Source organism: Somniosus microcephalus, chromosome 9, assembly GCF_052327205.1.
Source record: "Somniosus microcephalus isolate GS21.2 chromosome 9, FLI_Smic_1.0, whole genome shotgun sequence".
In the NCBI taxonomy this organism is placed as follows: Eukaryota; Metazoa; Chordata; class Chondrichthyes; order Squaliformes; family Somniosidae; genus Somniosus; species Somniosus microcephalus.
The window spans coordinates 186108896-186136667 of NC_140995.1; the positions used below are offsets into that span (position 1 = coordinate 186108896).

Sequence of the window (27772 nt, forward strand, 5' to 3'; positions counted from 1 at the left end):
GGGGAAGCGATTCGAACCGCACGGGGCTGGAGCAGCTCAGATACGCTTGACTGGCCAGACACAAACCCCAAACCAAAACCCCCTACAGTACATTTCCATCCTGCCCTCTCCTCACAGCTACGCACGGTGATTAAAGTTGAAGTTGTTATTAAGGCATGCTCAGCGTCCCCATACTACCGTTTTTGACCTGACTGTTATCATTTTGTTTTATTTCTGCAAGCTCTAACTACTTTCCTACAGTAAGATCCAATATTCTGTTACTAGGACAAAAAAAAACCTTAAAAAAAATTCCATTAGAGGCAATTCAATATTTGATATCCATTGGGATCCAATTTCTTTTTTGCGGTTAAGGAATTATTCTTCTCAAGATAGATGTTTTATTTTATCTTAAACATTTTTCCCCAGAAACAGCAGATAACAATACATTTTCAAAAAAAATTAATCCTTTAAATATTATTCCCCAGCATCATAATTTGTTTTTAAAAGTATCATTTTTCTTTCAACAGCTTTACTCCAGTTGCTATCAGTGGATCTCATTTTCCATAATGCAGATTCTATATGATATATGTGATCTGTCCTTGTAGTATTTATGTAACCCAGGATTAATTACAGTAAAATGCACATTGGAGTTTGCATAATTTAATCCCACATTTTCAATTACTTTCAGAGCTCATACAGACTAAAATTAACTGCAGCATACAATGTAAAGCATGTATGGGAGCATAAAAACAGTATCAAGATTAGGGAAACTAGACAACAGAATTTACAATAACTATCAACTGCAGCATAACTTCTCAAAATCCATTGATGGTTAACTGACCCACTTCAGAGGTTCTGTTTCTGCAGCTGTTAGGAAACAGACTGTTTGCCAGTTTGAATCACATAGTCCATCTGGAGAGTTTCACTTCCATCTGCTTAAAATTTTAAAATCAAGCCATTGCTGGACCGGAAGCCAATGTAGGTCAGTGAGTGCGGGGTTGATAGGCGAACATGACTTGGTGCAAGTTAGGATACGGGCAGAGTTTTGGATAAGCTCGAGTTTACAGAGGGTGCAAGATGGGAGGCTGGGCAGGAGAGCATTGGAATAACAGAAATGCTGGAAAAACTCAGCAGGCCAGGCAACATCCGTGAGAGAGAAATAGAGCCAACATTTTGGGTCAAAACCCTTCTACAGAACTGAGAGAAAAGGCAGGAAATCAAACAAAAGGCAGTTTGGGGGCTGGGAATGGGGGAGGGGATGAAAGAAGAGACATCAAGAGATATTCAAGGTGAGACGAGATAGTAATAGGACAGGTAAAGAAACAGACAATGGCTCTAAATGAAGTGTGAAATGCACTGGCAGAGTGAAAGACAACTGTCATGTGGGAGAGAGAGAAAAAAAATAGGAAAAGTCACAAACCAAAAAAGTGTGGATAAAAAATAATAGGGGCTGAGGTTATGATCTTAAGTTGTTGAACTCGATATTGAGTCCGGAAGGCTGTAAAGTGCCTAATTGGAAGATGAGGTGCTGTTCCGAGTTTACGGTGAGCTTCCGTGGAACAATGCAAGAGGCCAAGGACAGTGAGGTCCGAGTGGGAATGGGGCGATGAATTAAAATGACAGGCGACCGGAAGCTCGGGGTCACCCTTACGGACTGAATGGAGGTGTTCTGCAAAGCAGTCACCCAATCTGCGTTTGGTCTCCCTAATGTAGAGACCACCACATCGTGAGCAGCAAATACAATATACTAGATTGCAAGAAGTACAAGTAAATCGCTGTTTCACCTGAAGGGATGTTTGTTGCCCTGGACAGTGGGAAGGGGGGGGGGGGGGGGGGGAAGGTATAAGAGCAGGTGTTGCATCTCCTGCGCTTGCACGGGAAGGTGCTGGGCGAAGGGGGAAGGGGTGCTGGGGGTGATAGAGGAGTGGGCTAGGGTGTCTCGGAGGGAGTGGTCCCTACAGAATGCTGAAAGGGGAGGGGAGGAGAAGATGCGTTTGGTGGTGGGATCACGTTGGAAATGGCGGAGGATGATCCGTTGAATGTGGAGGCTGGTGGGATGAAAGGTGAGGACAAAGGGAACCCGATCGTGGTTCCGGGAGGGAGGGGCAGCGGTGAGGGCTGAAGTGCAGGAGATAGAATGGACCCAGTCGAGGGCCGTGTCAACCACGGTAGAGGGGAATCCTTGGTTGAGGAAAAAGGAAGACATGTCGGAAGCACTGGTGTGGAAGGTGGCATCGCCGGAGCAGATGTGGCGGAGACGGAGAAACTGGGAGAATGGAAGAGAGTCCTTACAGGAGGCGGGGTGGGAGGAAGTGTAGTCCAGGTAGCTGTTGCTATCGTAAGAGCATTGGAATAGTTGAGTTTAGGGGTAATAACAGCATGGATAAAAGTTTCAGCAGCAGACGAGCTGAGGCAGTGGCAACCATGCATATCTGTTACCAATTGAAACAGAGATTTCTCCTGGGTCACCTCTGCAACAAGGGGAGCAACACTTCAGATCAGAAATGTACATGGCTGATATCTACCACAAACTTAATGGCTGAGCATCTCCACTGAAACAGTGATTCACAATATTTCCATTATTATACACTAAATATGGAACTGTCTTTCATTATCTTACTCTGTGCTGGGCCAGTACTAATTTAGAAGATGACTGACAGCAATTTAAATAGGTTTTGCCCTAATGAATAGAAGTTTTCAAACAGACTTTACAAGGAAGTATTTTACTTCTCTTTCTGACTCTCGGGCCCTCATCACTGTTCTTTAAACTACATGCTGTACTTAATTTTGTAATCAAATAATAATTCACACAACAAACAAATCAACCAAAAAATTGTACATATTTCAGCTGTCTCTGGGTGGCATTTAATATCAATATGCCTTGTTAGATACTGTATCTTTCATAAAGAAAGTCACAGCTCTTGTTTGTTTAATAACCATTTGCACTATTAAAAGGAAGTTACAGGCCCATGCTCGATTGTGGAATGGTTCTTAGTTCACATACTGTACATTTTAAATGCACAAAATGACTAAGATTATTTGATGGTAAGGATTACCTATGACTTCAGAAGGGAAATAGTCTGCCTGAACAACCTCCTTGACTTTTTGAAGAAGTGGCATCCCAAGTGGATTGTAGGAAACGTAAATTAGATGAGGACAGAAATTGTCAAATGTTATTGTGCAAATACTTAACGCACTTGTATCAAATTCCTCTCTCCACCAGCCTGATGAGGCAGTCGAGGATTTACAAAATGTGTTGGAGAAAATCTGTAAATGTGCAGAGCAGCAGCTGATGAAATTCAACAAGGAGAAGTGTAAGGAACTGCACACTAGAAGAAAAAATAGATGATATACATACACTACAAATGGTGTCGAAATGGCTAAAGATACAGACAAAAGAAATTGCAAGAGGATAGAAGGTTACGCCGATAGGGTTAGATGAAGAAGGGCGAGAGGTGGCCCATGTGGAGCATAAATGCCAGCACAGACCAGTTGCACCTAATGGCCAGTTTCTGTGCTGTTAATTTTATGTAGGAAGTAGATTGGATGAATTTGGCACCAGTCCCACAGTGAGAGACATTAGGGACATAAAATGAATAACTGTCACATTTCCACTAGAAACCTGCTGCACATAAGCATATCTATCGAAATAAATAGTCCACCACCATTAAAATGTATTTTTGACTTGTTATTTTGGGCAGCCATTGATTCCATTATATTTACCCTCTTAATAGTTTCACTAATAATGGGCAGGGATTGTAATTTCCTTTTTTAGATGCGATTCCCTGGTTTCCTATTCTCTGGTCATTGGTCACACATTCAACAATATTAGGGGATTTCAACTTCCCTAATATTAACTAAGATAAAATTAGTGTGAAAGGTATAGAGGGAGCAGAATTCTTAAAATGCATTCAGGAGAATTTTTTTAGCCAGTACGTAGCAAGCCCAACAAGAGAGGGGGCGGTTCTGGAGCTAGTTTTAGGGAATGAAGCTGGGCAGGTGGAAAAGGTATCATTAGGAGAGCATATTGGTGGTAGTGATCATAAGTCAGTTAGATTTATGGTAGTTATGGAAAAGGACAAGGATAGACCAGGAATAAAAGTTCTCAATTGGTGAAAAGTTAATGTTACTAAGTTGAGATGTGATTTAGCCAAAGTGGACTGGAGACAGAAACTTGAAGGTAAATCAGTGTCAGAGCAATGAGAGGCATTCAAGGAGGAGATAGTGAGTGTTCAGAGCAAGTATGTTCTCTTAAAGAAAAAGGGTGGGACTAACAAATCTAGAGCTCCCTGGATGTCAAGAGGCATACAGGGTAGGATAAAGAAAAAAAAAGGGAAGCTTATGACAGATACCAAGGGCTCAATACTGCAGAAACCCTAGCGGATTATAGAACGTGCAGGGGTAAAATTAAAAAGAAAACTAGGAAAGCAAAGAGAGGGCATGAAAAAATATTGGCAAGTAAAATCAAGGAAAACCCAAAGATGTTTTATAAATACATTAAGAGCAAGAGAATAACTAAAGAGTAGGGCCTATTAGGGACCATAAAGGTAATGTGTGTGTGGAAGCGGAAGACATGGGTATGGTTCTTAATGAATACTTTGCGTCTGTTTTCACAAAAGAGAGGGACGATGCAGACATTGCAATCAGGGAGGGGGAGTGTGAAATATTAGATGAAATAAACATAGTGAAAGAGGAAGTCGTAAGGGGTTTAGCATCTTTGAAGGTGGATAAATCCCCAGGCCCAGATTAAATGTATCCCAGACTATTAAGAGAAGGAAGAGAGGAAATAGCAGAGGCTCTGACCATCATTTTCCAATCCCCTCTGGCTACAGGCGTGGTGCTGGAGGATTGCTGACGTGGTACCGTTGTTTAAAAAGGGAGAAAGGGATAGACCGAGTAATTACAGGCCAGTCAGCCTAACCTTGGTGGTGAGAAAATTATTGGAAAAAATTATGAGGGACAGGATAAATCTTCATTTAAAAAGACATGGATTAATCACAGTCAGCATGGATTTGTTAAGGGAAGGTCATGTCTGATTAACTTGATTGAATTTTTTGAGGAGGTAACAAGGAGGGTTGATGAGGGTAGTGCGTTTGATGAAGTCTATATGGATTTTAGCAAGGCTTTTGATAAGGTCCCACATGGCAGACTGGTCATGAAAGTAAAAGCACATGGGATCCAAGGCAAAGTGGCAAGTTGGATCCAAAATTGGCTCAGAGGCAGGAAACAAAGGGTAATGGTCGAAGGGTGTTTTTGTGACTGGAAGGCTGTTTCCAGTGGGGTTCCGCAGGCCTCAGTACTGGGTCCTTTGCTTTTTGTGATATAGATCAATGATTTGGACTTGAATGTAGGAAGCATGATTAAGAAGTTTGCAGATGATACAAAAATTGGCCGTGTGGTTGATAATGAAGAAGAAAGCTGTAGACTGCAGGAAGATATCAATGGTCTGGTCAGGTGGGCAGAACAGTGGCAAATGGAATTCAATCTGGAGAAGTGTGAGGTACTGCATTTGGGGAGGGCTAACAAGGCAAGGGAATACACAATAAATGGTAGGACACTGAGGAGTGCAGAGGATCAGAGGGACCTTGGAGTGCATGTTCACAGATTCCTAAAGGTAGCAGGACAGGTAGATAAGGTGGTTAAGGCGGCATACGGGATACTTGCCTTTATTAGCTGAGGCATAGAATACAAGAGCAGGGAGGTTATACTTGAACTGTATAAAACACTAGTTAGGCTGCAGCTAGAATACTGTGTACAGTTCTGGTCACCACATTACAGGAAGGATGTGATTGCACTAGAGAGGATGTTGCCTGGGCTGGAGAAGTTATCTTTGGAACAGAGGAAGCTGAGGGGAGACCTAATTGAGGTGTATAAAATTATGAGGGGCCTAGATAGAGTGGATAGGAATAACCACATGGACTGCAGCGATTCACCATCACCTTCTCAAAGACAATTAGGGATGGGCAATAAATGTTGGCCTTGCCAGCGACGCCCACATCCCATAAACAAATTAAAAAAAACTATTTCCCTTAGCAGAATGGTCAATAACCAGGGGGCATAGATTTAAAGTAATCAGTAGGTGGTTGAGAGGGGATTTGAGGAGAAATATTTTCACCCAGAGGGTGGTGGGGGGTCTGGAACTCTGCCTGAAAGGGTGGTAGAGGCAGAAACATTCATCACATCTTAAAAGCACTTGAAGTGCCATAACCTGCAAGGCTACGGACCCAAACATTATGTTGGTTAGCGCCTCCCATTAGTGCCTTCGGGGGCGCTAACAGGGCACTAGGAACTTAGCACCCGAGTGCAGCGATTTGAGCGTGGCGATTTTAGCGCCGCTCGCGAAATTGACCAGTCGTTTTGCGGCAGCGCTAAACACTACCGCCATGATCTCCTGCACCTGTACATTGTGACGTCAGTCAAGCGTACAATGCCCCGGTAGTGCCCCAGACCAGATATTGAGTCGCGCCCCCTGCTAGGAACAACAGGTAGAGGGGAACATTTTCAAGTCGGGAAGGGGCTGGGGGAGTGCTATTTAAAGGCAGGCACTTCCTGCCTGGTCTCGTCGGCAACATTTTTGGTTTTAACGCTGTCCTAGGGAGTTTTGGCCCTCAGCACCACTTTTGAGGTTCCCAAGCGCCGAGCTCTATCCCTGGGCCTACCCATTAGTGCTTCCAACACAATTGCTTTTGATGTCTCTCTCCAGGCCGAGATTCAAGGCTGCAATGAGCAGGGAGTGGCTAGTCAGCAAGATGGCCCCTCCCCTTTAAAGAACTGGACAGCGCCAGTCTGTCTGGCTTCCATGGTAATTGGCATCGCCTGAGCTTCGGTAGCATTCTGAAGTAACGCCTCACTCCCTGATGTTTACACCTTGAGAGGTGTGTAGCGCCTGATTTAGCGCTCAAAATCACCTCCCGTGTCGATAGAGGCGAATTTTGCAGTCGGAGGCGATAATTAGCGCCGGGCGCTAAACTTTGTGCCTGGCCAATATTAACACCCCAAAATGGGCGATACCGAATTCCCCCCCCACCAAGCGCTGGAAAGTGGGATTAGGCTGGATAGCGCGTCAGCCAGCATGGAAAAGATGGGCCGAATGGCCTACTTCTGTGCTGCAAATTTCTATGATTCTATGAATATTCTAGAACGTCCATGAACAGATTCAGCCAATTAAAGTGGTGATGGGACTGCTGGCAAAAGAGCACAGTTAAATTGCAAACCTGATTGTGAGGTCCACAAGGTGATATTATTCATGACCTCCCTGTGTGGATTGGGGTGGGATGGGACATCTGGTACAGTAGCAGATTTACAGGTTTCTGCTGTACCTTATAGGGAAACTGACTAGTGTGTAACTGGACTAACAATTCATAGAACCATAACATTTTACAGCACAGGATGCCATTTAGCTCACAAAAACTGCACTAACTTAATGAAAGAACTATCCACTTAGTCTCATTCCTCTGCCCTTTCCCCATACGCTTTAAAACTTTTATTTTTCAAACCTTTATTCATTTTCCTTTTAAAAGCTATTGTGGATTCTGTTTCCTCCTTTTTTCCAACAAGGCATAGGTCATTTCCTAGCAACATTTGCATAAAAGCAAATTCTTGGTACCTCTCGATTTGTTCTTTTGGTGACGATCTTAAATTGCTACATTCTGTTTACTGACCCACCGAGTGAAAATTGTTTTTCCCTATTTATCTCATCAAACCTCATCATTACTGGAATAGGAGTAGGGCATTCAGCCCTATGAGTCTGCTCCACCTTTCCAATTCTTCTTAGGCAGTCACTCGGAACCGAGGATGACTTTCAATTAGATCATGGCTGATTTGCACCTCAACTCCATTGGCTTTTCCTCAGCCAAGGATTTCCTTCCACCATGGTAGACAGCGCCCTTGACTAAGTCTGTACCATTTCCCGCACTTCCACCCTCACTATTTCTCCTACCTCCCAGAACCATGATAGGATCCCCCTTGTCCCACCTTCCACCCCTCCAGCTTCCACATTTGACAGATCATCCTCCCCCATTTCCACCACCACCAAACACATCTTCCCTTCCCCTCCCTTTCAACATTCTGAAGGGACCCTTCACTCATGACACCCTGGTCCATTCCTCCATCACCTCGAACACCTGCTCCCAGTACCATCCCATAAAGCACAGGAGAAGCAACACCCGCCCTTTCACCTCAAACTGAGTTTGTGAGGCGTTGTGCTAAACCCCCAATCATAATGTGCTTCAGCATTTTCTTCTGGGAATGTCAGTAGCTGGAATGCCAGAATATTGCCCTCTGTATGCAAATCATATTTAAATGCCAGGGGCCTGATTGCCACCATTTCTGGCTGTGATCCTCTCATCACTGTGAATGCAGGGGGAAAAAGTACTGAGTGTAGTTTGGTGGCTGCCAAGAGGTGAAACTGTATTTAAAGACAACCTTGTGAGGATCTTTAAGTTGCTATAACTGTTCTCGTGAGTAATCACAGGGAGTATTTATTTTCTTCTTCCTATCCAAAACTTGGTGCAAGTTTCATCATGGTTCCTTGTGCTGTGGCGCACCTTTTTTTTTTTTTACACAATCATGCCGCGCAGGTGGTAATGGTGTGTCCATAAGAGATTCCGCTGTATTTGTGCTATTGAGGGGAAGAAGGGGAGACGAGGAGGAGCAATGCAGGGAGGAGGCGCTAATCAGGCACCACAGGTGTGTTGGACCCACTCACAGGTACTCGTGTAACGACGTCTACAGAGTAAGGTGCTCCTATCTTGACCACAGTAATGAGAAATATTTCAAAAGGGTGCAGCACATGCTCATCCTGGATGTGGCGCTCACCTTCACCAGATGCACCACATTGCCAGTTTCTGTGCAAGTTACTGCCGCCTTCAACTTCTATGCACAGGGCTATTTCAGGATGTGTCAGGGGACATTTGTAATATCAGCCAATCAGCTGTACACCGCTGTAATGACCAAGTCAACCATGTACTGTTTGCTTGATTGGGCCAGCTCATAACCCTCCTGTATACTTTCCTTATCAGCATGAGGGCTGTTCATCTTTATAGAATGGCAGGATTTCCCCCAAGTGCAAATTGTCATTGTTTTATATATACAGTGTTTTATATATACAGAATGCCCCTTTCCAAAATGCCATCATTTTGCTCAACACTGAAGGTTTTCACGCAATGAATGTTCAGCTGGTTAGTGATTGTCAACAATTAATTTCAAGATTTAAAGTAATTGGTCAGAGGAGATTTGAGGGGCAATTTCTTCACCCAGAGGGTGGTGGGGGTCTGGGACTCACTGCCTGAAAGGGTGGTCGAGGCAGAAACACTCATCACATTTAAAAAGTGCTTGGATGTGCACTTGAAGTGCCGTAACCTACAGGGCTATGGACCAAGAGCTGGAAAGTGGGATTCGGCTGGATAGCTCTTTGTCGGCTGGCGTGGACACAATGGGCCAAAATGGCCTCCTTCCGTGCTGTAAATTTCAATGAATTAATAATACTTGTGAATACTCACTATCTAGGGAGGTACCAGGATTCTTTCATATCGAAGCAGTCCAACACACTACCACTGTTTGTTGCTGAAAAAAATAGGTGTTTTTTTTGGAGATCAGGGCTACCCTGTCCCATAAGGACCGATGACCTCGGTGGTTCCTTTGGACTCCAGGTAATATTACAAGGTTTATGGTGTCACCAGAATTCTTAGAGCAGACAATTGGTATTCTGAATGCATGTTTCAGTTACTTTGATAGATCTGGGGGAGTTCTTCAGCCCAGTCGGTGTCTCTCATACCATGGTGGTGTTGTTTAATGCTGCATAATTCAAGTTCTTGCAAGATGAGGTTGCACAGGAGAACTTTTGCCAGCTGCAAGACATGTAGACACCCCTCAGGCTTCTAACTACCCACTTCTGCGTGGATGGGTGTCTCAAGGCTGGTGTCCTGAAGGAACAGAGTGAATGACAACATCTTACATTACTGCAGTGACTGCAATTCCCAAAAAAAGTACTTACATAGATACATAGATACATAGAAGATAGGAGCAGGAGTAGGCCATTCGGCCCTTCGTGCCTGCTCCGCCATTCGATGAGATCATGGCTGATCCTTTAATTCAGTATCCCGTCCCCGCCTTCTCTCCGTAACCCTTAACCCCTTTTGCCCGTAGAAATATATCTAATTCCCTCTTAAATATATTTAATGAGCTGGCGTACACTGCCCTCTGTGGCAATGAGTTCCACAGGTTCACCACTCTCTGAGTGAAGAAATTCCCCCTCATCTCTGTCCTAAATGGTTTAGCCCTTATCCTTAAATTATGTCCTCTAGTTCTGTTTTCACCCGCCAAGGGAAACATTCCTTCTGCATCCAGTCTGTCTAGACCTGTCAGAATTTTATACACTTCTATGAGGTCCCCTCTCAATCTTCTAAACTCCAGTGTGTACATCCCTAAACTACATAGTCTCTCCTCATAGGTCATTCCCGCCATTCCTGGTATCAGCCTGGTGAATCGCCGCTGCACCCCCTCCATGGCAAGAACATCCTTCCTCAGATGAGGCGACCAAAACTGTACACAGTACTCGAGGTGTGGTCTCACCAGTGCCCTGTACAGCTGCAGCAAGGTATCCCTGTTCCTGTATTCTAACCCTTTTGCTATGAAGGCCAGCATACCGTTTGCCTTCTTGACCGCCTGTTGCACCTGCATGCTCGCCTTCAGTGACTGGTGTACAAGAACACCCAGGTCTCTCTGTACTTCCCCCTCTCCCAATCTATTGCCATTTAAATAATAATTTGCCCTCCCGTTCCTGCACCCAAGGTGGATAACTTCGCACTTGTCCACATTATAGTGCATCTGCCATTTATCCGCCCAATCGCCCAGTCTGTCCAAATCGCTCTGGAGCTTCCTGGTCTCTTCCTCTGAGCCCACCCCCCCTCCTAGTTTAGTGTCGTCTGCAAATTTGGAAATGCTGCATCCGACTCCCTGATCCAGGTCATTAATGTAAATTGTGAACAGCTGGGGGCCCAGGACAGATCCCTGTGGTACCCCACTTGTTACTGCCTGCCATTCAGAAAATGAGCCGTTTATTCCAACTCTCTGTTTTCTATCTGACAGCCAGTTCCCTATCCACGCCAAAACTTTCCCCTTTATCCCATGAGCCTCAATTTTCCATGCTAATCTTTTATGTGGGACCTTATCGAAGGCCTTTTGGAAGTCCAGGTACACCACATCTACTGGCTCTCCCCCATCTATTCTACCAGTTACTCCCTCAAAAAATTCCAATAGATTAGTCAAGCACGATTTACCCTTTGTAAATCCATGTTGACTCTGTCCTATCCTGTCCCCATTTGCTAAGTGCTCCGCTATTTCATCCTTAATGATGGACTCCAGCATTTTGCCCACAACTGATGTAAGGCTTACAGGTCTGTAATTACCTGCTTTTTCCCTACCCCCCTTTTTGAATAGTGGGGTAACGTTAGCTACCCTCCAATCCATCGGCACTGTTCCCGAGTCTAATGAATTCTGAAAAATCATCCTTAGTGCATCCGCTATCTCTAGGGCCACCTCCTTCAGTACCCTAGGATGCATGTTATCGGGCCCTGGGGATTTGTCCACCTTCAATCCCTTTAGCTTCCTTAACACCATATCCTTAGAGATATTGATTTGCGTCAGTTCCTCCTTTGCCAATGTCCCTATTTTTCCCGATATCCCAGGGAGGTTTTTTGTGTCTTCCTTCGTAAAGACTGACCCAAAGTATGCATTTAGTTGATCTGCCATTTCCTTATTTCCCATTATATATTCCCCCGTATCTGACTGCAATGGACCAACTTTGGTTTTCACCAGTCTTTTCCTTTTGATATATTTATAAAAGCTTTTGGAGTTAGTTTTTATATTTTCCGCCAGCTTGTTTTCGTAAGCTATTTTGCCCCTCTTGATCATGCCCTTTGCCCTCCTTTGCTCTATCTTAAACTGTTCCCAATCTTCCGCTCTGGCGCTTTTTTTGGCTATTTTATACGCCCTATCTTTGGATTTTATGCTGTCTCTAATTTCCCCTGTTATCCACGGTTGAGTCACCTTTTTAGATTTCCTTTTATGCCAGATTGGTATAAACAATTTTTGCAATTTTGTCATTCTATCTTTAAATGTTTGCCATTGTTTATCTACCTCCAGTCCTCCCAGGAACGTTGTCCAATCAGACCTACTCAGTTCCCGTCTCATGGCATCATAATTCCCCTTGTTTAAATTCAGGACCTTAGTCTCTGAGTCAATTTCTTCGCTCTCCATTTCGAGTGAGAAATCGATCATGTTATGATCGCTCTGACCCAAGGGTCCCCGTACAACAAGATTACTGATTAGTCCCTTCTCATTGCACAGTACCCAGTCCAATATAGCCTGTTCCCGAGTTGGTTCCTCGACATATTGATCCAGATAACCATCCCTTAAACACTCAAGGAATTCCTCCTCCTCATTATTTTTACTGATTAGGCTAGTCCAATCTATATGTAAGTTAAAGTCACCTATGATGACAGCTGTGCTCTTATTGCACGCTTCTCTAATTTCCCTCGTGATGCCCTCCCTAACCTCTATTTTACTATTTGGAGGCCTATATACCACTCCTATTAATGTTTTTCGCCCCTCGCTATTTCTTAGCTCCACCCATATAGATTCTGTATTAACTGAGTTAATATCCTTCTTTTCAATTGCATTTATCCCCTCTTTTACTAGCAATGCTACCCCTCCTCCCTTTCTTTTTTGTCGATCCTTCCTAAATACTGAATACCCCTGTATGTTAAGCTCCCAGCCCTGCTCCCTTCATTGGCTGCAAAGCGCTTTGGGACGTCCGATGGTCATGAAAGGTGCTATAGAAATACAAAAGCAAAACACTGCAGATGCTGGAAATCTGAAATAAAAACAGAAAATGCTGGAAATACTCAGGTCAGGCAGCATCTGTGGAGAGAAAAACAGAGTTAACGTTTCAGGTCGATGACCCTTCGCTGAGTATTTCCAGCATTTTCTCTTTATATAAAACTACAAGTCTTTCTTTCTAAATAAAGCAGAGCTGTTTTACGTTTGATATGTTTAAATGTTAAGCAGTGATTTCTTTACATATATGTTTTAGCAAGACCCCATGGGCCCCACAATAGAGGGTCAGTAGCAGATAGCAATAGAGCCATTAAGCTACGAAAGCTATAAATTTATAGTTTCAAATATTTGCAGTATGCGGTTCTAAAAAGACTTGCATTTCTACAGCACCTTAAAGCGCTTTACAGTCAATGAAGAACTTTTGAAGTGGAGTCACTGTTGTAATTTGGGAAACGCAGCAGCCAATTTGCGCACAGAAAGGTCCCACAAACAGCGATATGATAATGACAAGATAATCGTTTTTTGTTATGCTGGTTGAGGGATAAATATTGGCCAGGACATGGATGAAAAAAATCTGACTAAGGCTTCTTTAAAAAAAAAATTTAAACCATGCATCTGTATTGCTGCTGCAAGGATTTGCTTAAGTAAAACGTATTTAATACCAAAGTAAACCAAGATGTATCAGTAACCCGCAACCAACTCGCCTCCATTTTCAACAATGTAAATGATTTGCTTACGTTGTATTTTACTGTTTGGGAGCCGGAAGAAGGGCGAGGCTGCAACTGTGTGTGAAAGTGACTGAGCGTCAAACTGTCTGGAACTCGCTTGGGTCCGCTCAAACTGAACTCTTAATCCTTTACCATGGTCGTCACTGTTTATTACTGTAGCATCACTACAAAAACTCAGGTATTTACCGAATTATCCGCTAACTACTTTGCTTTATTTCCCAATTGCCCTTTATTGGAATTTAAGCCTTGCAGTTAACGACTTCACAGTTGTAAACTTTGGCTGCACATTGTATGGTTTCGCTCGCTTTGAAATGGCTCGGGTGTTTATCTGAAACAATCTCATTCATAGTGAGACAAAAAATATTTAACAAGGGGAAAAGCTGGTTTTGTGAAATGAAGCAAAGGGAAGAATGTGTTTTGCGAAATACAAAAATTACGGAAGTAACTATTTGGAAGTGAAAATAATTCCAGCTCTCGAAATAATTATGTCAAAAAGTCCAGTGGAAATTGTTTGAATTCAGAAAAAGGTAAGAGCGTACAGCAAAGTCAAACCGTGAAATAATCTTAATACGGATTGTCTTGAGAGTGACACCACAAAAAATTAGGTAAGAATATTTACCTGACAATCCTGGAACCTTAGCTTTAGTGGAGTCGTTAATTGTTAAGGAAAGTCTTCTGTTAACTTGCGTCGTTTGGTGAGAAGTCAGTTAGAGGTGAGCTGAAGAAACACGAATTCATTTTAAATGAGCACCAAGCAACTGGATATAAACTCAGATTTTCCTCTGTCGGCGCAGTTTTACGCCACTGTGCCTGGAGGTTGGATTTTTTTGATAGGATGAAATGGTATTGTTCACATCCGATTTTCCTAGGTTGGCTGATTAATAACTCGAGGTACAGATTGCAATTACTACAATAAACGTGCTGTATAATTGCAAGCTAAATGTAGGAAAAAAAGCGCCAAGGCATCTCAAAGGCTTAAAGAAAAATGAACGCCTAAACGGGATTAACAAGGGTGACCATAAGCTTGATCAAACAGGAGAGTTTTAAGAAGGATCTTGGAGGAGGATAGGGAAGTGAAGAGGTAATAGCGTTTAGGGATGAACGTGCGACCTTGGATGGCTGAAGGTAAGGCTCCAATGGTGTGGGGGGGGTACAAGAAACTGGAGTCAAAAGGGCTGACATTTCAGTTTTTTTTATAGAGCTGCAGGAGGTTACTGAGATATGGAGGGGCGAGGCCATGGAGCAATTCAAACACTCTGATGAGAATTTTAATTTTCAGGTGTTGGGAGACTGGGAGTTTGTTTAAATTAGTGAAGATTAGTTAATTAGCAAGCCGGCTTGGTTAAGGGTAGGTTACAAGTAGTAGAGTTTTGGATGAGCTGAGGTTTATGGAAGGAAGGGAGGCCAACCAGGATAACATTAGTGTAAGCAAGTTTCCTGCTCTCGCCCTGAACTAGAAAATTTCATTCACTTTGCTTTCACCCTTCACATGGTCCATCTCCGACTCTTCCCGTCCCTTCCTATGTAACGAGACAGGATTAATTAAAAATGTCCTAGTAAAGGATCCCCTTGGAATGAGTGACCATAACATGGTTGAATTCCATATTCAATTAGAGGGTGAGAAGGTTGGATCTCAAACAAGCGTGCTAAGCTTGAATAAAGGAGACTATGAAGGTATGAGAGCGGAATTGAGTAGAGTGGATTGGGAAAATAGATTAAAGGGTTAGACGATACATGATCAGTGGTGTACATTTAAGGAGTTATTTTACAACTTCCAAAAAAAATATATTCCACTGAGAAGAAAAGGGTGTAAAAGAAAAGACAGCCATCTGTGGCTAAGTAAAGAAATTAAGGATAGTATTCGACTAAAAACAAGGGCATATAAGGTAGCCAAATCTAGTGGGAGGATAGAGGATTGGGAAAACTTTAAAAGACAGCAAAAAATAACAAAAAGATTGATTAAGAAAGGGAAGGTAGATTATGAAAGTAAATTAGCAAAAAATATAAAAACAGATAGTAAGAGTTTTTATAGTTATATAAAAAGAATTAGGGTGGCTAAAGTAAATGTTGGTCCCTTAGAGGATGAGACCGGGAAATTAATGGTGGGAAATATGGAGATGGCAAAAACACTGAATATTTTGTATCAGTCTTTACAGTAGAGGACACTAAGAATATCCCAACACTGGACAAACAGGGGGCTAAAAGGGGGGAGGAGCTAAACACGATCAAAATCACTAAGGAAGTGGTACTCGGTAAAATAATGGGACTCAAGGCGGATAAATCACCTGGACCTGATGGTTTACATCCTAGGGTCTTGAGGGAAGTGGCGATAGGGATTGTGGATGCATTGGTAATAATTTTCCAAAACTCCTTGGACTCGGCAAAGGTCCCGGCAGACTGGAAAACTGCTAATGTAACACCCTTATTTAAAAAGGGCAGTAGACAGAAGGCTGGAAACTATAGACCGGTTAGCCTAACATCTGTGGTAGGTAAAATTTTGGAGTCCATTATTAAGGAGACAGTAACAGGACATTTGGATAATCATAATTTAATAGGACAAAGTCAGCATGGTTTTATGAAGGGGAAGTCATGTTTGACAAATTTGCTGGAGTTCTTTGAGGAAGTAACGTATAGGGTGGATAAAGGGGAACCAGTGGACGTAGTGTATTTAGACTTCCAAAAGGCATTTGACAAGGTGCCACACAAAAGATTATTGCTTAAGATAAAAAATCACGGGATTGGGGGTAATATTCTGGCATGGATAGAGGATTAGCTATCTAACAGAAGGCAGAGAGTTGGGATAAATGGTTCATTCTCAGACTGGCAATCAGTAACGAGTGGTGTTCCGCAGGGGTCAGTGCTGGGTCCCCAACTCTTTACAATCTATATTAACGATTTGGAGGAGGGGACCGAGTGTAACACATCAAAGTTTGCAGATGATACTAAGATGGGAGGGAAAGTAGTGAGTGAGGAGGACATAAAAAACCTGCAAGGGGACATAGACAGGCTAAGTAAGTGGGCAGAGATTTGGCAGATGGAATACAATACTGGAAAGTGTGAGGTTATGCACTTTGGCAGGAAAAATCGTAGAGCAAGTTATTATCTTAATGGCAAGAAACTGGAAAGTACTGAAGTACAAAGGGATCTGGGGGTCCTGGTGCACGAAACTCAAAAGGTTAGTATGCAGGTGCAGCAAGTGATTAAGAAGGCCAATGGAATGTTGGCTTTCGTTGCTAGGGGGATAGAATATAAAAATAGGGAGGTATTGCTTCAGTTGTACAAGGTATTGGTGAGACCGCACCTGGAATACTGCATACAGTTTTGGTGTCCATACTTAAGAAAAGACATACTTGCTCTCGAGTCAGTACAAAGAAGGTTCACTCGGTTAATCCCGGGGATGGACATATGAGGAGAGGTTGAGTAGATTGGGACTCTACTCATTGGAGTTCAGAAGAATGAGAGGCGATCTTATTGAAACATATAAGATTGTGAAGGGGTTGGATCGGGTGGATGCGGGGAAGATGTTCCCGATGATGGGTGAAACTAGAACTAGGGGGCATAGTCTTAGAATAAGGGGCTGCTCTTTCAAAACTGAGATGAGGAGGAACTACTTCACTCAGAGGGTGGTAGGTCCATGGAATATACTGCCCCAAAAAGCTGTAGAAGCTACATCATTACATAAATTTAAAACAGAAATAGACAGTTTCCTAGAAGTAAAGGGAATTAAGGGTTACGGGGGAGCGGGCAGGAATTTGGACATGAGTCTAGGTTCGGATCGGTCATGGCCCTGTGGGTAGCGGAGCGGGCCCAGGGGCCATGTAGCCTGATCCTGCTCCTATTTCGTGTGTCTAATTCTGTTAGATTCAGGAGATGGTTCTGTGATAGTGGATTGGCGGTTAGGATCAGATCAGCCATGATCTTATTGAATGGCGGAGCAGGCTCGAGGGGCCGATTGGCCTACTCCTGCTCCTATTTCTTATGTTCTCTGTCTCCATCTCTGGGGACAGGCTATTGACAAACATTCACTACAAGCCCACTGACTCCCACAGCTAGCTGGACTACACTTCCACCCCGCTTCCTGTAAGGATTCTATTCCATTCACCCAGTTTCTCCGTCTTCGCCGCATCTGCTCTGACTATGCCACCTTCCATACTAATACTTCTGACATGTCTTCCTTTTTCCTCAACTGAAGATTCCCCTCTATTGTGGTTGACACAGCCCTTGACTGTGTACATTCTATTTCCTGCACTTCTGCTCTCGCCCCTTCCCCTCCCTACTGGAACCATGATAGGGCTCCCCTGGTCATAAGAACATAAGAAATAGGAGCAGGAGTAGGCCATTCGGCCCTTCGAGCCTGCTACACCATTCAATAAGATCATGGTTGATCTGCCTCAACTCCATTCACCGGCCCTATTGCCATATCCCTTGATGCCTTTACTAGTCAGAAATCTATCGACTTCTGTTTTGAATGTACCCAATGACTGAGCCTCCACAGCCCTCTGGGGTAGAGAATTCCAAAGATTCACCATCCTCTGTGTGAAGACATTTCTTCTCATCTCAGTCCTGAATGGCCTACCCTTTATCTTGAGGCTGTGGCCCCTGGTTCTAGACTCCCCAGTCAAGGGAAACATCTCCCAGCATCCGCCCTATCAAGCCCTGTAATTTTGTATGCTTCAATGAGATCCCCTCTCATTCTTCTGAATTCAAGAGAATACAGGCCTAGTGTACTCAATCTCTTCTCATACGACAGTCCCGCCATCCCAGGGATCAATCTCGTGAACCTTCGTTGCACTCTCTCTATGGCAAGTATATCCTTCCTTAGGTCAGGAGACCAAAATTGTACACAGTACTCCAGGTGTGGTCTCACCTAGGCCCTGTATAATTGGAATAAGACTTTTTTACTCCTGTACTCAAATCCTCTTGTAATGAAGGCCAGCATAGCATTTGCCTTCCTAATGGCTTGCTGTACCTGCACATTCACTTTCAGTGACTCGGGTACAAGGACACCCAGGTCCCTTTGAGCATCTGTATTCCCCAATCTTTCACCATTTAGGAAATATTCTGTTTTTCTACCAAAGTGGATAACTTCACATTTATCCACATTATATTCCATCTGCCATGCTGTCGCCCACTCACTGAGCCTGTCGAGATCCCCTTGAAGCCTCGTCACTACTGACACTGTCACCTAGCTTTGTGTCATCAGCAAATTTGGAAATGTTACATTTAGGCCCCTCATCCAGATCATTGATATAGATTGTGAATAGCTGGGGCCCAAGCACCGATCCTTGTGGTACCCTACTAGTCACAGCCTGCCATCCTGAAAAAGACCTGTTTATCCCTACTCTTTGTTTTCTGTCTGTTAACCAATTCTCAATCCCTGCTAGTACATTACCCCCAATTCCATGTGCCCTAATTTTGTTCACCAACCTCTTGTGGGACCTTATCGAAAGCCTTCTGAAAATCCAAATACACCACATCTACCGGTTCCCCTTTATCTACTCCACTAGTTACATCCTCAAAGAACTCCAATAGGTTTGTCAAACAGGATTTCCCTTTCATAAATCCATGTTGACTCTGCCCAATCTTACTGTTAGTTTCTAAGTGCCCAGTTATTGCATTCTTTATAATAGACTCCAGCATTTTCCCAACTACTAATGTGAGGCTAATAGGTCTGTAATTCCCCGTTTTCTCTCTCCCTCCTTTCTTAAATAGCGGGGTTACATTTACTATCCTCCAATCTGCAGGAACCATTCCAGATGGTCCTCACCTTTTACCCCACCAGCCTGCACATTCAACGGACCATCCTCTGCCATTTCAGCCACCTCCAGCGTGATTGCCACCAAACAAATCTTCCCCTCACCTCCCCTTTTATCATTCCAAAGGGACCGCTCCCTCCGTGACACCCTGGTCCACTCCTCTATCACCACCAACACCCCTTCCCCTTCACCTTTCCGTGCAAGCACAGGAGATGCAACACCTGCCCTTTCACCACCTCCCTTCCCACTGTCCAGGGCCCCAAACACTCCTTCCAGGTGAAACAGCGATTTACTTGTACTTCTTGCAATCTAGTATACTGTATTCGCTGCTCACGATGCGGTCTCCTCTACACTGGGGAGACCAAACGCAGATTGGGTGACCGCTTTGCGGAACACCTCCGTTCAGTCCGTAAGGGGGACCCCGAGCTTCCAGTCACCTGTCACTTTAATTCTCCGCTCCACTCCCACTCAGACCTCACCGTCCTCGGCCTCTTGCACTGTTCCAATGAAGCTCAATGTAAGCTCGAGGAACAGCACCTCATCTTTCGATTAGGCACTTTACAGCCTTCTGGACTCAACATCAAGTTCAACAATTTCAGACCATAACCTCGGCCCCTATCTTTTTTCCATTTATTTATTTTTTCTCTCTCTCACATGGCAGCTGTCTTTCATTCTGCCAGTGCCATTTACACTTCATCCAGAGCCATCTTTTGTTTCTTAACTTGTCCCATTACCATCTCCTTTTGCCTTGCACCATCATTCCTTTTGTCTCTTAATCTCTCCTGCCTTCCATCCTATCACAGACCTTCCCTTTTGTTCTTTCCTCCCCCCCCCCCCCTTTCCCTACCCCTACACTTGCTTAAAAACCTGTTCCATCTCCAGCTTTTTCCAGTTCTGACGAAGGGTCATCGACCTGAAGCATTAACTCTGTTTCTCGCTCTACAGATGCTGCCTGACCTGCTGAGTATTTCCAGCATTTTCTGTTTTTATTTCAGATTTCCAGCATCTGCAGTATTTTGCTTTTGTATTAGTGTAATTGAGTCTGGAGGTAGGGGTGGAAGTGGGTGATATTAACTGAGTTGGAAGTAGAATATGGGGTCAGACGTTTAGCTGAAGGCTGAACAGGATGCCGAGGTTGCGAAGAGTATGGTTATCCAGAGAGAGTGGCCAGAATTGGTTTGTACGGGTATGTACGGAGTTTATGGTGCGGGCTGAAGACAATGGTTTTTGTCTTCCCAATGTTTAACTAGAGTAAGTTAGAGCTCATCCAAGGCCGGACTTTGGGCAAGCAGCCTGGCAACATCGAGGCAGTGGAGGGATTGAGACGAGTGGTAGAGAGGCAGAGCTGGATCCATCAGTATGCATATGGAAGCTGACCCCCACCCCCCAAAGACCTGTGCATGATGTTGCCAAAGGGTAGTATGCAGATGTCAAAGAAGGGCCAAAGGACGGATCCTTGGGGAACTCTGGAGGTGACGTTGAGGGGATGGAAGGAAAAGCTATTGCTAGAGATGATCTTGCTAGGCTATGACCTGATAGTTGGGAGTGGAAAGAGTGTCAGTATGAACTCTTGGGGGGTGCGGAGGAGAGAAAGCAGAACAAATGCCAGCTTGAACTGTGATAGTAGAAGAGTAGAAGCTTAACTGGGTTGGAGGAGGAAAAGTATGAGATATTGCGAACAATTATACATTCTGATTAATATTAAATATTTAAAAATCCAAAATCTTCGTGGGCAGCATCTCCCTCCCCACAGATCCCATAGAAATGAGGCTCCAATTTTGTATCTTCAACATTTGGATGTTCCCCCTGAGGGATCCATGTATTTGGTTTTTCCCCTCCAGTACAAGTGAAGGAATGGTTGTGTATACTTTACCACTTCAGTTACAAATTCCATGTAACTACTTGTTTTCACCTGTAAAGGACGTTCTTCAATTGTTAGCTTTTTGGGGGCTATAATCCACTTTTTTGAATCTGTTGGTCAGCTTTTCCTAGTGTCTTGAATGGCATACATCAATGAGTAAAAAAAAAAAAATGTTGGAAGCCAAGCTCCACTGGCTTTTTAATCAAAGTGGTGGTATTAGTAACTGCGAGCTTGTGATTAGGGATGGGCGTACTGTACTTAAGTGGATTAGTAACTTGCTTTATAGGTCTCTAAGTGGCTGCTGGTCCAGTGAGCACCTGGCATACCTGAGCTCAACCATTATTAGCATACACAGTGCAGTCTCTGGGAATTGCATGAACTGGAAATATGGGAGAAGTGCATCACTTATTTTTCTGTTTTTCAAGTCAACAGAGGGCAATTGGGATGCAAAATCCTGGCAGAAGAGAAATAAAAGTATGAAAACACACATATGGCAGCTCAGAAAAAGGTGCTCTATATTATTAGACTCTGAGGATAGATTTTACAAATGTAAGGAAATTGCGCTCACATACCCCCGCTCACTTCTCTCTCCCCACCCCCCACCCCCCCCCCCCCCCCGCCCTCGCTCTGGGTCCCCTCCTGCTCTTGACCTCCCCTCACCCACAACCCCCACCCTCTCCTCACTGTGCCTTCAGCTGCCTAGGTCCTGAGTTATGGAATTCCCTCCTTAAACTTCTCTACCTCTCTCTCCTTTAACGGTTTTCTTAAAAACCTACCACATTGACCAAGCTTTTGGACACCTGTACTAAGGGCTCCTTTTTGGCGTGGTTCCAATTTTTTTGTCTGATTATGCTCCTGTGAAGCGCCGTGGGACGTTTTACTCCGTTAAAGTACCTTCGTCAACACATTGGCCTACATCAGTGCACTAGGAAATTAAATGTCACTTCTGTTTGACGTTAGTAAAGTGGGTACATAAAAATAGCACTAAGGGAATACTAAGAAATGGGGTGGTTATATATTTATTACTGACTGTATAATCCCTACCAGAAGTGATTTGTTAAGATATTAAACCAATTATTTATTGAACTGATCAGCGTGGAACTTGAATTTGACTCTAGGTAAGCATTCAAATTGTCTGAACTCTTGCTAAATATTATATTCTGCATCTACAATGATCAACTATTGTTAATAGAACTTTTTAAAAAAATCTTTGTAGCTGGATAAGTCGCAGCAAGCAATTCTTCTCACTTTGCAATCACATGATATACCCTACCAATTGCTGGACCTGTCAGCAAATGCAAATTTGAAAGATGAAATGAGAACGAAGGTGGGAGATCCCAGAGCAATGGCACCACAAATATTTAATGGAGACCAATACTGTGGGGTAAGTTGGAATCTCATCTCCTAAATTATCATCTTATGATCAGAGCAATTTAAAAAAAGAAACGTTTCTCTCTTTACACTCTGACTTTTAGTAGCTTAATAACATAGGCAATGAAATACATTCCTTTTCAATCAAAAGGTCACTTGGTCTCAAGGTTGCCTTTCACTTGAGTTAGGTCACCATTGTTCAGGAGCAGGTTTCATCTTTGTATGATGTGAGGATACCCTTCTGCCCCTCACCCCTAAAGGAAGATCTGAGGTGGCTGGTTTACACCATTGCATGGTTCTTCCTAGCAAGTTGCTGCACACCAGATGCTTGTTATTGTAAAGTCCTTGATCATAGAAGCAAATACATGATGGCAGCATACTGATCCTGCAGGACGATACAGTATCCAGGACCAGGTGACTATAGGTGATTGGTAGGTGCTACAGGCAATAAATCTTAACCATAAGGATAAACGTGACTTACTAGAATATCGATCTTAATTTATAAATATCTAAACAAAACACTACAGTTTTTTAACACAACAGTGATGCTTATTCAGTCCGCTAGATACAGATGACATTAAATTGTGGTCAGGTGAGAAAACGGCATCTTGGATACGTAGAATGGCCCTGAAAATCAGCAGGCCACAAACCCAGAATAGCCGCCGGGATAATTTCTGCCAGTACCCTTCAATACTGACCCTGCCTGAGTTTGTGGCTTCGGGGGAGGGGGGGGGCACCTCATTGACATAGGGCTGGCGGCACAGGGGCCATTACAAGCTCATCTTCGCGCCTGCCTGTCCCATTGAGGCTGGCAAATCTGGTGCGTGCCTTTTTTTGAGGGGGGTGGGGATGTTGGCCTGGCCCCTAACCCCCTCCTCCAGACTCCTCTGTGCACCCATGGTAAAAAAATATATATTCTATCCATATCATTGGAGAGTTCAGGCTGTTTCATTGTGTGCCCTCACCACCACCACCACCACCCAGTGGGTCCACTTCTGCTCATCTTGAGGCCAGTACATCTCATTTTGCTCAAAGTACCAGCCTTCAGTCTTATGCTAGGTCCCAACTAAGCTGGAGAATCAGAAATTCCCAGTATAGTGAGTCTCTGCTTTCAGCTCCACCCCCCAGACCCCCAGCACCCCTTGATGCCATTGACCTTGTAGTGGTGGAACTTCCACCTGCCCCTTACGAGGCCAACCAGAAAATGTCGGAAACAGCAGGGACCTGGTGCGAAGACGGGTCCCTGTAGTTTTCTGGTGGAACCCTGAAGAAACTCGGGGCCAGTGTATCCAATAAATCTTGCTGGAATCAGTCATCAAATAACCTGCAACAAAGTAACCTACATTTTTGATCTTAAAATCTTAAGTGGTCATTAAAATACCAGTAATTGGTTGAAGCCTGGGACCTGGCCATCCGTTTGTTCTCTTGGCCCAAGAAATTCTGTATGATGTAAGAGGAACTTAAAAGCCCAGAATTTTTTTTTTTTAACTCGGTGGCTAAATGCTTGATGTGATGGGTTCCTGAAACATACAGGCCAGGAAAGATCAGATAGGTGGCTGAAGGAAAATGGACTGAAGGAATATGGGAACAGGGGTGGGTAAATGTGATCAGAACTATTTGCTCACATGGAGGGTAGTTGGTAATTTTAGGACTGACATCAGGAAATTCATCAACGTGTGGAGTAAACTTCCAGATCATGTAATAGATGGAAAAAAACACTCTGCAATCATTTAAGAAACAATTAGATGCTACAGTGAGGGGAACATTAGGATGTCTGTGGTTGGATGTACTATACTTTGTTCTGAGTTAGCGGATATCAGCACTATGGTAATGGCAGTGCAGCCAGCATTCCTCAGTGTTTTCTCCCGCTTGCAGAATTCCCGTTCTACCTGGACCCCTCCCCCTGGCCTCTTACCCTCTCTAGATCTTTTCATCGCTAACTGCCGCCGTGACATCGGCCGTCTCCATTACTCTGCTCCCCTCACTCACTCCAACCTACCTCCCTCTGAACTCGCAGCACTCCATTCTCTTAGATCCAACCCTGACATTGTCATTAAACCCGCTGACAAGGGTGGTGCTGTTGTTTGGCGAACTGACCTCTACCTAGCGGAAGCTGAATGCCAACTCTCCGACACCTCCTCCTACCTCCACCTGGACCATGACCCCACTACCGAACATCAAACCACTGTTTCCAAGACTGTCACTGACCTCATCTCCTCTGGAGATCTTCCCCCCCCCCCCGCGGCCACCAACCTCATAGCTTCCCAACCCCGCACAGCCCGCTTCTACCTCCTTCCCAAGATCCACAAACAGGACTGCCCTGGTAGACCCATCGCTTCAGCCTGTTCTTGCCCCACGGAACTTATCTCTTCCTATTTCGACTCTATCTTTTCTCCCCTTGTCCAGTCTCTTCCCACCTACATCCGCGACTCTTCCGACGCCCTCCGCCACTTTAACAGTTTCCAGTTTCTTGGCCCCAACCGCTTCCTTTTCACCATGGATGTACAATCCCTCTACACCTCCATCCCCCACCAGGATGGCCTGAGGGCGCTTCGCTTCTTCCTTGAACAGAGGCCCAACCAGTCCCCATCCACCACCACCCTCCTCCGCCTGGCTGAACTTGTTCTCACATTGAACAACTTCTCCTTTAACTCCACTCATTTCCTCCAAATCAAAGGTGTTGCTATGGGTACCCGCATGGGTCCTAGCTATGCCTGCCTTTTCGGGGGTTTTGTGGAACACTCTCTTTGTTCCAGTCCTACACAGGTCCCCTCCCTCACCTCATTTTCCGATACATTGATGACTGTATCGGTGCTGTTTCCTGCTCTCGCCCCGAACTAGACAATTTCATTCACTTTGCCTCCAATTTCCACCCTTCCCTCACCTTCACATGGTCCATCTCTGACTCTTCCCTTCCTCGACTTCTCCGTCTCCATCTCTGGGGATAGGTTATCGACCAATATTCACTACAAGCCCACCGACTCCCACAGCTACCTGGACTACACTTCCTCCCACCCCACCTCCTGTAAGGACTCTATTCCATTCTCCCAGTTTCTCCATCTCCGCCGTATCTGCTCCGACGATGCCACCTTCCACACCAGTGCTTCCGACGTGTCTTCCTTTTTCCGCAACCGAGGATTCCCCTCTACCACGGTTGACACGGCCCTCGACCGTGTCCGTTCTATCTCCCGCACTTCTGCCCTCACCCCTGCCCCTCCCTTCCGGAACCACGATAGGGTTCCCCTTGTCCTCACCTTTCACCCCACCAGCCTCCACATTCAACGGATCATCCTCCGCCATTTCCGCTACCTCCAAAGTGATCCCACCACCAAACGCATCGTACCCTCCCCTCCCCTTTCAGCATTCCGTAGGGACCGCTCCCTCCGAGACACCCGAGTCCACTCCTCTATCACCCCCAACAGCCCTTCCCCTTCGCCTGGCACCTTCCCGTGCAAGCACAGGAGATGTAACACCTGCCCCTATACTTCCCCCCCCCTTCCCACTGTCCAGGGCCCCAAACACCCCTTCCAGGTGAAACAGCGATTTACTTGTACTTCTTGCAATCTAGTATACTGTATTCGCTGCTCACGATGTGGTCTCCTCTACATTGGGGAGACCAAACGCAGATTGGGTGACCGCTTTGCGGAACACCTCCGTCCAGTCCGTAAGGGTGACCCTGAGCTTCCGATCGCCTGTCATTTTAATTCACCGCTCCATTCCCACTCGGACCTCACCGTCCTTGGCCTCTTGCATTGTTCCACGGAAGCTCAACGTAAACTCGAGGAACAGCACCTCATCTTCCGATTTGGCACTTTGCAGCCTTCCGGACTCAATATCGAGTTCAACAATTTCAGATCATAACCTCGGCCCCTATTACATTTTTACTTATATTTTTTTCCACCCCTGTTTTGGGTCTTCCCTTTTCCCCCCCCCCCTTTTTTTCTCTCTCCCACATGGCAGCTGTCTCTTATCCTGCCAGTACACTTCACACCTAATCTGAGCCGTCTTTTGTCTTCACTGTCCTATTACCATCTTGTCTGGTTTTGAATACCTCTTAATGTCTCTTTTACTTCTTTTGTTCTATCGCAGCCCTGCCTTCGATCTATTTTATTTCCTTTCCAGTTTTGAAAAGGGTTTCGACCCGAAACGTCGACTCTAATTTCTCTCCACGGATGTTGCCTGGCCTGCTGAGTTTTTCCAGCATTTTCTGTTGTTATTTCCTCAGTGTTTTGTTGCAGAAGGAAATGAGCCAGGATTTGCTCTACTGATCACTGAGTGACCCCTGCTGGAAGTGCCAGTGAGTAACTGTCGAGTGAGGACAGCACTGTGATTGGCTATGGTGCCACTTCCCTCCAAGTAAACTTGGGCCGGCCCCCAGTAATTCCCAGATGGGTAAGCAGCATGTCAGGACTTGCTGTCAAGGTTGACACATGCATATTGGACATTTGGGTGAGGATGCCCGACACCCATGGACATGTAACTCAAGAAGTAGCCAAAAGGAAAGGGGAGATAAATTGATGGGGAAGAAAATGGTGAGCGAAAAATAAAATGTTGACATTTTGAAATTATTTTCAGGATTATGCTGCCTTTTCCCAGGCTATGGAAGAAAAGAAAGTAAAAGAGTTCTTCAAGGTGGATAACATTCAAAATCAGTCGAAAAAGGATTAATCAACAGAATCCAAGATGCACATACAAGTTTAATTTTTTAATTCCTGCACATGCAGTTTAAAAAAAATAAAAAAAAATATTGTTAATATTATTTCAGTGCTGGCTAATTTTCCTGAGTTACCACACATGGTGTAACAGTACCAAAAGCAATCTTTTCTTGCTCAGATTATGGGTGCTTCCACTGTTCATTAATTTTGTTGAAATTGAAAGTTTCCTAAAATGTATTCATCATTGTATACAGTAGTGCATCTTTTGTAAGTTTTACAAAATGTATAAAACGCAAACAAAAATAAATTCTGCTTCAGTCTTCTCCTTTTCTCGATTTTTATTTTTAATATTATGATTGCTTATTTATCTTGATGGCCATAATGGAGAGGTGCTGATTTATCTTGATAGCCACAATAGAGAGGTTACAAGGATAACTGGTGTGCGAAAAAGATTTAAAAAATCACACCAGTGCAGCAGGAGGTACTTTTCTGAAGTAGGGTTATGGCATATTGGTTATATTTTCCCTTGCTTACCAAAAACAGGAGAAGACTCAATGAGCTGGATTTTCTCCGCCCTGAGGAGGC

At 44.3% G+C, this 27772-nt stretch overlaps 1 protein-coding gene and 1 long non-coding RNA gene across 2 annotated transcripts in view; one reads left to right on the top strand and one right to left on the bottom strand.

The window, feature by feature from the left end:
• The window catches only part of LOC147112908 (uncharacterized), a 40585-nt gene extending 25895 nt beyond the window's left edge, over positions 1 to 14690 (bottom strand). Inside the window, exon 1 of the long non-coding RNA XR_015079591.1 lies at positions 14164 to 14690. This is a non-coding gene — a long non-coding RNA (uncharacterized LOC147112908). The remainder of the gene's footprint in view (positions 1 to 14163) is intronic.
• Positions 13564 to 27509, top strand: LOC147112909 (SH3 domain-binding glutamic acid-rich-like protein 3). The gene is made up of 3 exons (XM_085997687.1): positions 13564 to 13722; positions 22378 to 22545; positions 27108 to 27509. Exons 1-3 carry the CDS (start codon positions 13678 to 13680, stop codon positions 27198 to 27200), a joined length of 306 nt encoding a protein of 101 aa, XP_085853813.1. The 5' UTR covers positions 13564 to 13677; the 3' UTR covers positions 27201 to 27509.
• Positions 27510 to 27772: the final 263 nt, after the last annotated feature.

Coding starts and splice junctions, on each gene's coding strand:
- LOC147112909 (XM_085997687.1), top strand. CDS start 13,678: ATGGTCGTCACTGTTTATTACTGTAGCATCACTACAAAAACTCAG. Junction 13,723..22,377: donor GCATCACTACAAAAACTCAG/GTATTTACCGAA, acceptor AAATCTTTGTAG/CTGGATAAGTCGCAGCAAGC. Junction 22,546..27,107: donor ATGGAGACCAATACTGTGGG/GTAAGTTGGAAT, acceptor AATTATTTTCAG/GATTATGCTGCCTTTTCCCA.